General features: G+C 35.6%; 1 protein-coding gene across 1 annotated transcript in view; it reads left to right on the top strand.

Moving 5' to 3' along the window:
* The window catches only part of LOC104402399 (voltage-dependent calcium channel subunit alpha-2/delta-3-like), a gene marked incomplete at both ends in the record, with an annotated part of 100564 nt that overhangs the window by 67116 nt on the left and 15993 nt on the right, over positions 1-17455 (top strand). The window contains one exon of the mRNA XM_010010270.1: positions 10398-10560. Within this exon, the coding sequence (XP_010008572.1) occupies positions 10398-10560 (163 nt within the window). The remainder of the gene's footprint in view (positions 1-10397; positions 10561-17455) is intronic.

The following is a 17455-nucleotide window of genomic DNA, read 5'->3' on the forward strand; positions in this document are numbered from 1 at the left end:
AGCATAAAGACACTGTGTACCCAGTCTGGACTGCCATTGTCCACTGGTGACTTCCTCAGTTCTCAGCAGCTGCTTCACGCAAGGCCTTTCCTAGGAATGTTTCTTAGATTCTTCATTCTTTGGAAGATGTTATCTCTCCCACCTCTTTAGCCTGAACTTCTAATGCTTGTAAACAAGACTGGGAAGCAAGCTGGACTGTGGGGTAGAAGTCAAAAAACTATCAGTTATTCCATCAGCCAGATGGGTTTCAAACTTGAACTCTATATCTTTGGTTGCCTTGATTTGCCATATCATCTTTTCTGAAAGAGTTTATCTGTTTTCATTCAGAACAGACAAAAATGCTACACAAATTACAGCTGGAACATGGAAAATGGTAATGTTTCTGAAAATCTAAATAGTTTCTTCAGTTGCTTTCACAGAGCCTTACACCATGCTATGGTTTGACCATAAGTCTGAAGTTATGTGTAGGCGTACAACAGCAACACAGCCTACAGCTCAGTAAGCATAGTAGTAAATTGTCCCATAAGCATCCGAGACTTCAGTACAGTGGAGAAATAATCATACAGGCTCCAGATAGTTTCATAACGTTGCTCTGACAAGTTCAGTTTATATAATGTGTTCCTTTATTGCTGCTGTTATTTTTATCATTGTTAGTCTGTCCTTGCTTGATGTGAAAAATGGCTAAAAGTGGAAAACGGAGAGAGGCCATTTTTATATTTCATAAGCTTAACTCTCAGACTGTAGCACTCATTTATTCGCACAAGAACAGTAAGTGCATAGTGCATAGGTGTTCATTTTACCCATATAGATATTTTGCAACATCCAAGCTCTTAATGTTAATCTCTTTGGACCTTCTCCCTTCCCCCCAAACTAGCTCCCAGGCCAAATACAAATTAGTATTTGAAGCAAATCTGCCTTAGCTGGTTTATGCAGATTCTGAGTTTTTCTATCTAGGGCTCATTCTTGTTGAATGAAGTCAAGAAAAGACTCAGAGTATGATATGTAAAAGTATTTTCTTTGTGTATTTTTTTAAACTTTGTCCATATAATCAATGTAAAACAGCACTGTAAAGAATTGGGGAAGTGATACTTGTGCTTTAGCAATAATCCCATCAGAAGGCATTCTGTTTTTAGCATGATCTACAGGTTTGAAGAGTTCTCTCATAGTATAACTTGAAATTTAGAATAACATATTAGCATAGAACTACAATTTGCAAAATATCCTTTCAAGTTTAGGGCTTCCTCCTTCCTTAATTATTCTCATGACCAATTTTCTTTGTGAGGTTTCTTTAAACACTTCAAATTCATTTTATGAATAAAATAGATGCTGCTGGTTTTTTGGGTTTTGTTCCCCCCCCCCGAACTGTGTGACTCTGGAGACATGTGTTTCTTTTATTAAATTAACTCGTCATTGTGGTCTTGTTATTTCAACTGTGGGCTTAGCTGACCAAATTTCTATATTGCATGAGAGAGTCATTAATCATTTGAAGAGGATTTGTATACATTCAGTTGCTCAACATCTCATCTCTCAATTTATTCCCAAATAAATTAAAAAATGTTGTACGTGTTCTTTTGCTTTCCTTTGGGTAGTCAATAATATTAATTTAACCTCCTGCATGTATAGTGGGTGGGTGGGAGTAACAAAACAAACCTTGGCGTGCAATGAGCACCATGAAATTTTGTTCTGTTCTATTTCTTCAGTATTTAATTATTTTGATTATCCCCCTTTGGTATGAGGGGGGAAAAATATCTGGTAAAGTGCATGTTTAATTCATCATTCAGAGCCACAGTTAGTGTTCAAATGTTGTCGACTGTTGGATATGAACTGCCTGTTACTTTCTGTTTTATTAAGGATAATTATTAACCCCCAACTGAGCAAACACCATATATAGGTTGTCTGTTGTCCCTGAGCATATCTCGTTGAGGAGACAGTGCAGGTCTTGCTGGATACAGAGCAGCATTATATGCATGCCTTAGTCTATGAAGAGCCTGGGTTAAAGTTGCTTCTCATGGGAAACACAGAAGATGTAGAGTTTTAGAAATATTGTTTTCTTTCTGCTTGGAAGTAGGAATGAGGCACTTAGGGCATATGATTGTAAAAAGGCACAAAGAAGTCAGATATGTCTCCACTGATAACTAGTAGCAGCCTTGAGCTTGTCATCAACCTGAATGTGTCAGATGAGCTGAACATGCATGACAGTATACTGATTTCACTTTAAAACTTTTCAGTTTATCTGTGAAATAGTTTGGGTTTCTATTTCTATAGCACATTTGAAACTAGATGGAGAGGGGGTCTTTTTGTGTTAAATATTAAACACCATTCATTGGTTACATTGTGGTAAGATGGAAAACTTTAGAAAATACTACTGCATTGATTTGGAAGCAAGTCTGTAATTTTGCTATTTTCTTTTACAGCATTATTTTATAGAAGTTGTTGATCCTGCTTGTTCACTAGCTGTGTCATGATCTACAGAGGTTTAAGGAGAAATGAAGTAGTCCTGTTGTTCTAGCTAGTAATGAAAATGGTATTATAAAGTTTTGCAGTTTTTTGCATCTATAAAGACACACAAATGATATAATTTGGTTAAAAATACCTTCACAACGCTGCTCAAGTTTAAAATATGCCTTTTTGCCTCAAGCATGGCCAGTAGAAGTCATTAGTTAATCCTATAAAAATTACACATGCTTGATTTTTGCCTTTTTTTCCAAGTTGCTGAAAAAGAATGATCCTCCCCACTTTTAAAAATAAGTGTTAAAAAAAGGCAGATGTTTTAAAATCAAAGTGCTATCTCTGTTATGTGTCAAACTGCATTTCAATTTTTGTCTTTAGACTTTAAAACAGAAGAAAGCTGCCTTCAGTGTGTGTCTGTGCATCTTAACTGCTCAACCAAGCTGCAGAGATTTTGTAGCCCACTCACCCAAAGCATCCTGATAACCTGTCAGCATGTGTTTTGCTCTAAGTATTTTGCATCTGTATTTTGGCCACACCCCACATCAGTGGGATACTACTTCTAATCTAAAAATAAATGAGGCATAGTGAGGGTTCATGATGTTCTGAAAATAATATTCTAGTCAAGCCTTACTGTGTGATGTTGTATCTTGTATCTTGAGTTTCCTAATTGGAAAAGGGAGGATCACCACCACTGTAACATAGAAGTAATGGCAAGCTTGATATAAATATGTTCAAAATGTTTTAATGTCCTCAAGTGTTTAGAAGTGCGTATAAGTCTTCCCTTGTTTTCTTTGCCCTTGCATAGCACAAGTCTTTTTGGAGTGAAAAGCTTTAGGCTACTCGCTGCTTCTTCCAAAGTGTGGTTTAAATAAAGCCCAACAGACCTTTCATGTTTGTTAGCAGGAAGAATTTCTCTGTGTCCATCAGAAGCAATCTGAGAAGATGCGTCCTCAGCACAAGCACAGAGCCAAAGGAGCTCTGCCTATGCTAAGCCCAGGTGGAAGGGCAGGAGGGAGCATTTCGAGTGCAGCTGGGAAGGGGCTGCCCCAGCCCCAGAAGTATTCCTATCGTGCTTGCTCAGCAATAGATGCAGAGACAGTAAGCCTTACCAAAGGGCCACGCTATTGTACTGGTAGATTTTCCAGGTTTGGGACTTCAGCCTTTTTATTATTCCATACTATTAGCTTCTGGTATTTGTGGCGATTATGTGGTTTCAAAATGCGCAACTTCCACATTATTTTATTCTGGTTATAAAATGATTCATTTAAGTCATGAAATTCTTGATTAAAGTTGCTTTATAAATTTTCAGTAACTTATCTCCATGGTTTACTTCAGCTCAGTATGAGCATAACTGGCTCTGAAATTACTCATCTATGTAACTGCTATCTTTTTAACATAACATCCCTTCTTTGGAAGAAGGGAGAAATTATGGTGCTATCAGAGCAGGGATTTGTTTTGCTCTTTAGCAGAAAGTATTCCCCAAAAGTTTTTATGTGTACTGAAATGAACACGCTGATCTCTTGCATTTCTAGACCCAGCAAAAACATTAGCTCTTCAATAAGGCTTGTCATACAGGTGTCCAAAATGTCTGACTGGAAGCCTTGTCTCCTTCCTTGTTGTGTTTACTAAGTTTAAAAGTGACCAAAGAGTTTTTCTTCAGCCTTGTGATAAAAGAAAAGAATCTTGAGAGCTTTTGTATGTAGAAAGAGATATTTTAGAAGTTACTTATCTCTAAGGGAAAAGGAGGCTTCATCTGGAACTTGAAACTTGAAGTGACTCTTTTTAACTTAAGTTGATGATTTGAAATAGCCATCATAATTACGTGCTACTTGCCACTTTTAGTGAACCAGTTAATCCCTACAAGACCTCCGAGACCTTGATCTGTTATCAATTTACATACTGGTATAATTGATTTTGTACTATAATGAAGTATTATTTCCATAATTAAACAGGGACTGATCACAACGTTTTAAATGCCAGGTGTTTTCTGAGCTTTACTGCTAAAGACATGAAAAATGGAGAGGGGGGAGCAGAAGCATTGGAAATTCCTGCAGAGGCGCAAGTAAGAACTTTTGTAGAATAATCAGAAATTATAAAGACGGCATTTTACAAAAGATGCCAGTTTCCTGAAAGTTAAAAGCTTCTTAAAATTTAGACCAGTTTTTATTGATTTGAGGTAGTTAGCTTTTACGAACTCTTATACTGCTAAACATCAGACTAAGTTCTTGAAGACAAGAGCTTTAATCTTAGGCATCAAAATGTAAATGCTCCTCACTGGACAACTGTGAGGAGAGACTTTTTTGAGCATTAGAAACTGATATGCATTCAGACATCTGCCTCTTCATTAACACGTGAATACCAGAGTGGAGACTGTGTTGTCAATATGTTTTGTAGCAAGCAACTCTCCCTCAGAGTGGATAACTGTTCTTATTTTGTTTTGTACATATCATGAACATTTCTGCCCTCTCAGAGATGTGTCCTACTTGTCAAAGCCTTGTGTGTGTGGTTTGGTTTTCCTGTTTGGTTTTTTTTAGTTCTCTGATGATGATAGCTGTTTTGCTGAAACTGCAATACATATTCAAATTATTGTTCATTTCTAGTTGTCTGCTGTTTAATGCTAGGTTTTGCTTTCACCTTAATTTCCATGTTATTTACTACCTAATTTTCTCTCTGATGCTCTAGCATTTTGAGGTTCAATACAAATTCCATAAAATTTCCTTGATTTAGCATTTTCCAGAAAAAACCAGCTTTGTCTTTAGATGAAACACTGTGAAAATGGTTCTTGCATTGTTAAAAATTATCAGTGTAACCCCAATACTGCTATAGTTCTGACCCATTAGTGCAAATCATTCTTGGTTTTGTTCTTACACCTTCCTAGTCCTCATAGTTTTGTGAATGGGACTTTTTTATTTTTATGCTGTCTTGGCGAAAATAATTTTTGTCCTATTGAAAAAAAAATATCAAACTAAAATTGTGGCTTGCATGGTTTCATACCTTTAAAGCAAACTACTCCATTTAAAAATACAATGAAACCGACTGATGCATGTTTTCTTTTATGTGCCAAGAACTTTCTAAGTTGCAAAGGCAATTTGCATTAGGATGTATCTTTTAAATTAAACGATAAATATTTATATTTAAATAAATGAGCCATTTACAGTTGTAACAAATATTTGATAAATAATTTAAGCATCATAAGATATCTGTTTACACTAAGATAAATGCAAATAGAAATACAGAATGTCACTTATGTACCACAGTTTGTACTATACTGCAATTATGGAAGACATGCACAATACTTTTCAGTACTATATCTAAATTACTGATGTCTTGCTTCAGCTAAGTGTCCATTGTAATCAAGGTGCTTGTTTAGGTGAGACATTATGCAAAAAGATAAGTGTCGAAACTGGAACAGATAGCTTCAAAATTTCTTTCTTGCCTTGCAAATCAGCTCTCCCCTGCTAACTCCCTCATGGTTCTCATTGCATGCCACAAACTTTGCACTTCTCCACATTTTTCTGTGATACCTTTGAAGGAATTAATTTTTTATCATCATTAACATATGTCTGTGGCAACCATGCAAAGAGATCATACAGCACACACTTTTGTATTGTGGCTGAGTATTATGGTGTTTTAAAACAAAGCTTGCCTTTGCTAGTCAGCATGAATGAACCTGTAAAAGAATTTTGTGACTGATCTCCTAACAGCCCGTAAGTCTCTCTGTGCTATGTTTATACCAGCATGTTGGAGCAGCCCAGAGTTCTGCAGACTATTCGCAATTTGGTTCTTTGAGACGTCTTAAATATGGTCCGCTCCATGCTGAGGCAGACTTGTCCAGTGCTTGTTCTATTGAGTACTGCTGATCAGTTTATATTGGCTTGCATTGGGAAGGCTTTCTTCACAAGGATAGAATATTATGAAAACTGAAACTGCTGTTTGTCCCCAGTTTTTATGGCTTTGCTCTAGGTTGTCTTCATTATGATACAATGGTGCTTTCAAAACGTTTGATCAAAAGTTCAGAATGACCAGATGATGCTAAGGAATGTATAAATAAAAAACACCAGTGTATTTACTTGAGAAAATTTAAATGCACAAAAGTGTAAGAGCCCATATTTTGGTCTTGAGATGCATATAATAGATCATATGAATGTGATTTCCTTTGAGTGCTGATTCTCCAGTTCATTGCTCACTGTGCAATTCTAAATGTAAGGTTAGTGTAAACTCACACATTGGCCAAGTCACAGCAGAGACTGGCTATGCTCCCAACCTGGATAATTATTTTGTTATTTGACTAATAACTTCTTGGCATGTTTTATTGTGCACGCTCAGAACTCACCTAGTTAAGGTTACATCAAAAATTGACCTTCATTGACAAGATTAAATTGAAGTAATTTCCTCTTAGCGCTTAGCAGGTAGAGTATTTGTGTTGTCAGCAAACAGGACTTTATCCTCTTTGGACATTCTCTTGAATGCAGTGTCAGAACACCAGCTGGGTTTACTTTCATATTTTCTTTTTTCTCCAATTCTTATTTTCAATTTTCCTTGTACCACCTTTCAGCTATCACACTCATCAACTTCCTCGGAAGGAAAGTGACAAGAGAAGCTATTGTATAACAGCTCTGCTTAAATGTTGATCTTTTTCAGTAGCATTTTTGAGCTGTATATGTAACCTGATGTTTAATCAGGTTTAGAACTTGGGCTGTCTTAAATGTTAGTTCTGTAGGCTTCTCACTTGCAAAAAAAACCCCAAACCCAACAAACCAATCCCCAACGCCCTCTAAATCAAACAGAAAAAAAACCCAGAAAAAATATTAATTACTGTAATACTGTAAGGACAATTTTATACTACAATTTGCTTTAACCCCTTCCCTACATAAATCATATTATTGTGTATACACTTGTAGAATTGGAAAGAGAAAATACGGACTCAGACCAATAAATCAGTGAATACTAAATATACCAAAGAAACAATCAGTCCTAAATACCCTTAATTGTGAAACGAGTGCTTTCATTTATTTAGAATATAGCAGATTTTAATACTTGGCTAGCCTTGCCACTTACAGAATATGATGAAGGAGGATGTCTACTAATTAACTCCTTTGGAAAAGGAAATAACCCACTGAATGAAAGGAAATAATATTCTTTTAGAGGCAATTTCCATGTATAATATGACATTTTTATTTGAAATTTGACCACTTTTCCTACCATTTTCAAAGTAAAAAAAAATAAAACCCATGGGCAAGGTAAATTTACATCCTTGAAATCACTACGTCTGTATGTGAATTACTGTAGAAAATATTCCATGATACGTAAATCCAGTTAAAGGAGAACAGTATATTGCTAAATATTTTAGTGCAGAAATTTTTGTATTGAAATATGTTCACCTTTCTCTTAAAGTGTAGTATTTAAATGCAAGAGTTGGAGTTAGGTGTTATGAATGCTTCCAATGGCAGTCTTAATAAGAAAACAAAACCCAAACCCCTTTTGATCTCTTTGTGACAGTCCTGATAAGACTTACAAAGCCAAGAAGTGTCATGAAAGCAATACAATGGCTTATCTGTAGCTCCAGCAGTTATGGAGGCAATGTCATGTTCAACAGAGAAAAAGGAAAACAAACCCACCTCTTAAAGGACAAGAAAACAAGTGGTTTGGAAACCAGATGAAACAATCATTCACACCCTGGTGCAACTTGACTGTCCAGGGGTTGTGAAGAGGGAGGTGGTTGGCAAGAAAGAAGTATGTAGTATAGAATTTTATGTATTACTATACTCCCAGAGGATGGAATATCAGCCTTTTCTCCAGACTTAGATACTATCTAATATATCATGGAAAAGCTGCACAACTTACTCTTCCATGCTTGGAATTGGAGTAGAATAGTATTTTACAACTGCCATTACTGCATGGCTAAATGTTGGAAGGAATATTCTGTTTCTTACTAAAATGGGAAATACGAGTTGGGCTTTCAAGACTTCTGCCAACTGTCTCTGGCTTTTGCAGAAAGGGTAAACTGAAAAAGCTGCTGTCACATGTGTGCAGCAGGCAAGCAGTGCAGTTAATGATCCGTGATAAACCTGGATAATAAGCAGAGATGGAGAAGGTTTCTTCCAGATAAAATGAAAACTGGTGTTTCTTGGAAATTATTATGTTTCTTCATCCTTTTGGTTTTGGTATGAGAAGAGTAAAATGTAACAGTGACAAACCCCCAAATGGCATAGAAAAGGGTGTTGGATAATTCTAATAACTTTTGGAATTAATGAAACTACACTTTAGGCAAATATCTTTATTCTTTTCCTTACCTGGGGCTCTGGAGTTTAAAAAAACAAAAGTCTACTGTGGGTTGGGCTTTCTTTTTTTTTTCCTGAACTTGAGGATTCACAGGCTGTCTGTATATACTCATGAGGTGTATGCAGTAGATTGGGCTCATCTCAGTATAAACCAATAAAAGAAAATAACTTCAAGATCAAATGTTTAATCATGTCAGATTAGTTTCTGTTAGATTGATTTTCAAATACTAATGTGTCTTAGTCTGTTATATGTGATTAATGTTCTGTGGAATACTGAGTTTGTCTGGATATTTGTCATACGCAGGAGGTCCTCAAAATCTAGCTAATAGACAGGGACTTTGTGTTCTACTTTCATCTAAAATCCAAACTATGGGTTTGCCATTTTGAAAACCTAAAACCTAAAAGAAGCAGGATGTGGAAAGCTGCTTTCCAAGTAATCCTTGTAAAAAATGCCACCTCTTCCCTCCCTTTCCAGCATGCAACTGAGTTCATTGGCTGTTTTCCCTTGTAACCCAGGACATCCTCCATTTAAGATACTGGTATTAATGGAAGTGTAGATCGTAAGATTTTAAGTAATTCTTTCTAGTAAAATGAGTTGCATATCAGACTAAGAAAGAGTGCTTGTGAAAAACCTTTTGTTTTTGTACTTGCTCATCTGTTTTAGCTTTGTAAATGGTATAATATATTTATCCTTACACAGGTTGTAGAGATACATAGCTGTGAATGCATAGATTTATGTCTGTTGTATTGATTTACTCTCAAATGGATAGTTAGGAGAGAGACTCATATTTAAATTAATGAGATTCTTCAAAACCAAACTTTGGTCTCTTTCAGTTAAACACATAACAAACTGTTGCCAAGGGTTAAGGTTATTTAAGAGGTTAAAAAGTAGTCCTCGCTGTTGCTTCAAAGCTTGATAGTATTTCTTGTTAAATTAGGTCATAAAGCGATAATTTTATATAAATTGCTTTTGCTTATCTGGTTATAGTTCTGTACAGAATAGGGCAAATACTCTTCAGGAGTCTGTAACAGGTAGACAATAATTTCTTGTTCAAAATAAGACACTGCTAAGTTTATGTCTGTATTGAAGTATGCATAATTTTACAAAACTTACTATGACGTACATCTGTAAAATTCAGGATTAAGCAGATATTTTTCTTTAGGAAGTGTGAGTCAGTACATGTTGGGTAAGCAACAAAAGATGTAGTTAATATTCCTGTCAAGTAAAAATACGTTTAGTTTCTCAAGGCCTGACTTCAGCACTGATAGCAGTTCTTAAACTGGCTGAAATAAGCTAACTAGATCCATTGATATAAATAATTATCTAGAGATTTATTCAAATCTAGACACCTTTGTATTAAAAATAGCGCATACATTGGTTTTGTTCAGGGTGTTATTGGGCTGCTCCTAGCATTTTCAGGGCAGCCAGAGATCTGAGGCAATATGGAGTTTTCTTGAGATGTATTGATAAATCTGTTTTCCGAAGTGTACCTGTACTAGCAGTACAGAGGGAATCTGAGAGATGATAAAAATATCTTGTTCTTCTATTCTAGATGGAGATATATGTAAATGCCAACCAATGAATGATAAGTATGTTAAAATATTAAAATTGTGTGTTTATGTTGAATGTGAATTCTGAGTACTGAATGTGAGTTTCCATTGCAGTATGAATACTTCAATGCTGTGCTCATAAATGAACGAGATGAAGAAGGAAACTATCTGGAGCTGGGGAAGGAGTTCATTCTAGTGCCAAATGACCACTTCAATAACTTGCCTGTGAACATCAGTCTGAGTGATGTGCAAGTACCAACCAATATGTACAATAAGGGTAAGAAAAGAGCTGATTTATATCATCGTTTCACTGACTGAACTAGAAACTTCCTTGCTTTTAAAATGAAGCTGGTTTTAGTTTTCCAGTTTGCAATTAAACTGAAATTTCAGCAGTAAAATGCTTCAAGTATGACAGTTTTGTAATATCCTTTTGTTCTGTGGCAATTTAGCAATTTAATATAGTCAGTGGTTTGCATATTGGATTTGCATGAATTCTGTCATAGAATGTGGTAGAATATGTTTATTCTTATTAATTATTTTCCAGGATCTCCAAATCAGTTGAACAGATCTTGCATTGTCACAAGTTACATTCTGTCTTTGCTGAGAGCTAGAAGTGTCTTTTGAAGCTACAGGGTAGATGGGTGGGGAATATTTTATTAGATTTATGCTCTCAAGCTTCTGGGAATACTTCTAGCTGGATATGGCTGTATACACAGCTGCTGTGAGTTTTTAGGTAATATTTATGAGGAATAAACTACATTAAAATTTCTGCTCCCCTGACTATTTGTTGTAGGTGCTGGATAGCACATAGCAGTAACAAATAACTACATTAGGTATTAGGAGATATGGACTTAGGTCTAAAGATTGGGAATGCAAACTGAGCTCGGGTACACGCTTGTTTTTCTTTTGCCACTTCTCTTGGATCAGGAAGCAGAATATCTAATTTTAGTGTGCTTAGGCAGCACCCATCTACTTATTGTTCCCAAGCCTGTAATAAAAGAAAAATTAAGAAGGAAAGCACCGAAGTTTCTGAACAATGTCTACAGTATATGTGTCATCGGTCTGTGGAGAGCTGCCTAATCTCATTATCTGGTTCCTCTTCCTTATTTTAACTATGCTAAAAGATAGCTAAAAATACATTAAATGCTTTCCTCATAATACAGTCCAGGCTAGCGATTGTGGTAATTCATGCAAGGATATTGTGTAATCACAAATGGAAGGAGAATTAATTAGGATAGGTTGGGCTGGTAAGAGAAGCAATTGATATGACAGCTTCTCTTTGAATTTATGATTCAGACTTGAGAAACCAGAAATCATACAGCAAAGTTTGAAATTAGAGATTGCAAAATAGCAAAGCTTCCTAGAAAGTATGTAAAGGCTGCCAAATTATTAATATTTTTAAAAGATTTTGAAAATGCTTAAAGCTTCTAAAGCTAGCAAACCAATTTATCTTTTTTTGTGTGCAAGTACTAATATTTGTTTAACTGAGCCTGTCTATAAATTAGTTCATTCCAGAATTGCTAAGGAGGAGGCAGAAGAATAAAGTATGGTTGCAAAGGGATATAGAAGTCAGGCAATCATGTTTTTCTGGAGAAGCAAAACCAGAGTAGGTACTTAGTGAGTGCAGTGAAACCGAAGGATCTTTGGTTACGTGTTATGTAGAATTGCTACATACAGAATACATTTTTATGTGCTGATTAATTACAGTTAAAGGTCAAAGTCAAAGGGCTTGTTGCGTCTTGGTTTGGCCGCTAACACAGGCATTGCCTGTGGAGATGGGGAAGATAGAGCTCTGTGATGATTCCTGTTTCCACTTTGACTAATTCAAACCAGCCGAAATTGTTTCTTCATGCAGCTGCAGAAAAACTTTTTTTTTTTTTTTTTTTTTAAGATCATATTAATGTATTCCAACTGCTAAAATCTGGTTTGTTGCTGGTATTTTCCTTACACGTGGACATGATAGTCTCAGCTTGGAGACTGACTGTGTCTGGAAATATTACTTCTACCAAGAAGAGGCATGTATACTTGTGTTTTTTGTTGTCCTTTTCTTCAGTTCTGTAATGCAGAGGGGTGATAAGTTAATTAAATCCTAGCCTGAGGATACAGGCAGCAGGCACTGATAGGTTTACAACCAAGTGTCTGCACAGCACCATTTCTCTAGAAAATGCCTGTTGTTTGTTTCCAGGTTATGTTTTATTTTATTGAATTACTAGGCAAAACCATTGCTCAGTCTCACAGCTGAATACAGATAAGTGTGATCATTGAATATTTAAACACAGGACTCTCAAGTTAGCATAGAAATAATGAATTCTTTATTTGTAAATGAATTCTAAGTGGTTTTCTTCATTTTGGGTTTTTTATTTGTAGAGATATTGATAATTTGCAGTGGGTTCAGGGGAGAGTCACAGGATTCAAAGGATTGAAAAATGTGCCTTAGACTGAAAGACTTCAGGAGCTCTGTCCATTTAGCTTATTCAAGAGATGTTTAAAGGATTAATTAGTTGATCTCTAGTTAATTACTAATACCAACCTTTATAATCTTGTTGCTAAAAGTTTAAAAAAGATCTGATGGCTGAAATTGGGTTCCATTATTTTTCCAATTGCACAAATGTGGGCTCAGTTAAAGCATGGGGAGTTGTTAGTGGTGTTTTGTTTTGTTTTGGTGTTGTTTTTTTTTTTTTTTTGTTAGTTTGTTTTTTAAATGAAGATAGTGGTCTGTTAGAAAGGCGTTATCCTATGTCCATCTCCTCAAGTCCTTAATCAAAATCAAATTGGTTGCTTTTGAAATGGTCTAGTGTTAGTTTGTGGGAAAACTTTGGCCTGGTCAGCTTGTATAATCATAGTGATCCCTCCCATCTGTAGGATAGCTAAAGTGAATATTCACAGTCCCTAACTAGGCTCTAAATGAGATTGGCTTAAAAATCATGGAGCATAAATACATTGATATTCTTTATATATCTTCTGGCTTTTTCATCCTTTACATAGAAAACTGTAAAAATAATGATGGTAACAAGAGAACTAAATAATTTCCATTCTAAAGAAACCATAAAGTTTATAATCTGAAAATAAAAAGCAAAAGCAAATATCCTGACATTTATGATGAAATCAAGAAAGCTGAAATACCATAAATATCAAAACTATGGTATTAAAATTTTACATGGAACATTCTGAAAAGGAAAATGAGAACAAATAAAGGCTGCCAACCTAATTTGTAAGCATACATGTAACTCTACTGTCATCTTACAGTACAGGTTACATGCATCTCCTATAAATGTAGAAGAAAAGGCAAATTAGTGAATTTACTAAAGAATCAATTTTGCATCTACAGTACTTTTGATCACCATTGTAAAATATAGAGTTGATACGGTTATTGATGGGCTTTTTTACTTTCTATTCCCCTCTTCTGCACACCCTTGCCCCCAGTTTCTCTGTAAGTGCACATCAATTAATATTAAAAATAGAAAAAGTTACTGATCTTTGGAATATGAAGCCTATAGGACTCAGAAAACACTATTTCACATTCCTGTAATGTTCATATACTGAAGGAATTCAGGAAAAAAGTGGGATGATTGTGCTTTACAGATAAGTGTGCTTATCTGTTTGTCACTACAGAGAGACCTCTCGGCTCTAGGCTGTTTCACAGCAAGGCTGGCAGCCCATTAAACCTGCAGAACATTCTGATGGAATTGGCTTACTTATTTTTTCCCTGAAAATGCTGCTTATGATAATGTTTTGCTTTTGAAATGTTTAAGCACTCATCAGGATTCTAAATCTGTCAGTGCATTCTGTTTCTTCTCTGTAAGTACAGTGTGTATTCATTGCCTATAGCCCTGTGGCTATAGGCAATGCAAGCCTGTATCCTTTTAACCAATGAATAAATAATTAAGATTAATTAAGAAGTTCTGTGATAACTCTCTTAGCAGGTGGTAGCTCTTTCTTCATCCACAAAGTTTGCAACTGGCAATTATCAACTGCATAGAGATTTCTGACAGGAATTAGAGAAAAGGGTTCTTGGGCGAATTAAATCAATCTGATTCTAATCTGGACAACACAATACCAAGGTAGAAGTTCAGGTATGAGAACCAGCATGTATAAGGTACTAATTCAGTTGCTGCTGTTAGGTTTGGGTTATTTTTTGTTGTTATTTTTTTGGGGGGTTTTTTTTTGGTGTTTTGTTTGTGGTTTTGGTTTTTTTTTAATGAAGTTACTTTACATGGGTTATATATCAGCACCAATGTGAGTTTTCGTATCTCTTATTATTTTAGATCTCTCCTATTATTTTAGAATCCCTCAGATTCTAAAATAACAGGAGACACTACTGTCTCAGACATTATCTTGTGTATAAACTTCCATAAGTATACCTTCCAAAGATACTCAGGTATACCTTCCTACATATTGTTATATTTTAGAGAGCTGTTGTGGGGAAGATTAATAATAATTAAAAATTATTAATGATTTAAAGTTTAGATAGCTTCAACATTTACTTTATTACTTTCTGAGATGCTAGTAGTCTACTTAAAGTAAGCTAGGAATGTGACATAATTAAAAAGTAGGCAGTTGGAATGTGGGCTAGGCTTTCTGGCAACCATCCATGGAGAACATGGTTTCTGGCAGTAGGATTGCCACTGGGAAAAAGGCAGGATTCTATAATGGATTTATGTACATGAAGAGATGATAAAAGAAGGCTTCAGGACACTCGAATCTGATCCTGCAGATGTTGACAGCATGTAAAAAGAGTAGCAGTTTACCTTCTGTTAGTTTGAGTATGTAGGTAGTCTTAACTTCTTAAAATCCTACATTCTTTGTCCAAAGTACATGCTGTGTCTGAGCTGAAGAACATATTTCAGTTTTGGTTTTCTAAGTCTATGTCAACTCATATTTACCTACAGTAGTGGATAGTAAAGACATGTTTTCTGCTATTGTGTTTCTACTCTGCATTTTTTCAAGTTCTTGGAAGAAGCTTATGAAATACTTGGCTAAAAGTGGAATTCAGAGGAATGTAGATGAAAACCAATGCCAGGGTGAGTGTGTCTTGGTGATATACACTCAGACAATTCTGAAAGATGGCATCTGTTGAAAAGTGATGCATAGCATAGTACAGTACCAGAAGAAATGCACAGCAGGATCTGAACTGCTTATGTTAGCATTGCATAAAATCTAGGAAATTCAAGAGGATGTTGATAAATACGTTATCTCAATATCAACTGGAAACAACTCTTGGTTTTGTGCCTTTGCGGTTAGTCTTTGTTTATATGGTAAGGTGAACTTTACATTTGTAGTCTGTAGAAGGGCAAAAACCCAGGTTTTCTTCAATACTTCAGAAATTTCTAGGTGCAAACACTTCTCCTTTCCTTTTAAACTATCTATTGTACCTTTCTGATTTTCCTTAGGTCCATAGGATTGTGAGCTTCTGTGTTTTTCAATTTTTACTCCCTCATTCTCCCAGTGTTCTTGGTAGTTAGAGTATATTACTGACTAACAAAATTGGCTATTAAACTGGCATCGAACTCTTCTTTATCAAGTACTGGTGCAAACTAGAGGGTTGGACTCCTTGAAGTCAATGACGTTGTTGCAAAATTAGTGTTAGACTGCAGTTGCTTCTTCCATCCATAGGAATGTGAACAGGCAGCTACTTAGATACATTACAGCAGGCATCTTCCTATCTCAAAGGCTCTTTAATCTTTTTAATTTCTTGGGAATTACTCCAGGGTTTCTTGGAATATTTCAGGGACTTGAACTTGTGGAATATTTCCAGAACAACTATGAAGTATAAGAATTCATCGTGATTTGTAAGGACAGATGATACTGTATACATTTTCTCAAATCGTGTCAAGTCTTTTGTTTAACTAGCGTTTGTTGTTACCAAAAGCTAAGCATTTAGAATTTTGGATTTTAAGAAGTTCAGTGTCTACAGCCTTTGGTTGGGAATCAAGTGTAAATAGTAAGATTTGTAGGAATATACGTCTATAATTTGATTGCCTTGAATAATTTGGTTTTTAACATGGGTAAACAGTATGTCACTCACACCTCTAGATGCAAATGAATACAATGAAAAATAATGCAGGCTTTTACAGTAGAAACAGAATAACAAAGCTAAATTGGTCCTCATCACAGCTGGGTACAAAAAAAAAACAACCCACTGTCTTCACTGGATCTCTGTTTAGAATAAATGTGCTCAGTGTCATAATTTCTTCACTGTAAGAAATTTAAACACTTCTGTGCCTGAAAGTTTTTTCAAGTATAAAAATATTATTTATTTCTAAAAACCCTATGTCTCATAAAATCTTCACTGTAGCTCTGCCTACAGATTTGGTCTGGATTAAAATATTACACACACAAAGATGACTTTTCTCAATGTTCTTAACAATAAAAATGTCTTTTTGATTGAGGTGAATTTTACTTTCCTGGTGGGTATTTGCTACCTCCATTTCCCTTCTTTGCCTTCCCAAGAAAACACGAAGAATGAATGTGGTTATTCAGTTCTAGTTTCGCGCTAACTCTTAGGTTGACTTGTGTGGTTTTATCCTCACACCAACTATTTAATTTGTTCTCATTTAGGCGTGTACTAACACTTCAACAACTGCATATTGTACTCTTTTTCTCATTATTTTTTTTTTCCTGTTTACTGAAGAGAGCAGTTTCTTCTATTTTAAATCCTGAACTTGTATCTCCATTTTCTGTGTAAGCTAGTTCTTGCTCGATCTCCTTTTGTGCTTATAATTATGACAAGGCTTTCTGTACCTATAAAGAAGTTGTAAAGTGTCTCCAGGCACAATTGGATGCATGCTGTCAGCTACTGGTTATTGGGGGATAAATTATTGCTCTCTGCCACATGCGCTTGCTGGGAATTACTGTCCCATTCAAACCTGCTGTCGTAAGATGTTCTGTAAACTCTTCCCAAAACTGGCTTGGTAAAAGGAATCGGGTAAAAAATTTGTTTCTAGCAGTGTGTTTGAAAATAGAATCATTGTGATAGAACTAGGGTGGGGGTGACTGGATGTGAATCTGCCTTCTAGCTCTGAGCAAGTAGTCTGATAGATGGTGGAGGAGGCAGACATGTCGAGGTAGATTGGGTAAAGAGGATAATCTCTTTACTGGGATCAGATCAGATGCAGCTTGAGCACCATGTCTGATTTTGCCTTAGGAAAAAAAAAAAAGTTAAATAATTTCTC

The sequence above is a fragment of the Nestor notabilis genome, unplaced genomic scaffold (genome assembly GCF_000696875.1).
Source record: "Nestor notabilis isolate BGI_N333 unplaced genomic scaffold, ASM69687v1 scaffold5482, whole genome shotgun sequence".
Lineage (NCBI taxonomy): Eukaryota > Metazoa > Chordata > Aves > Psittaciformes > Psittacidae > Nestor > Nestor notabilis.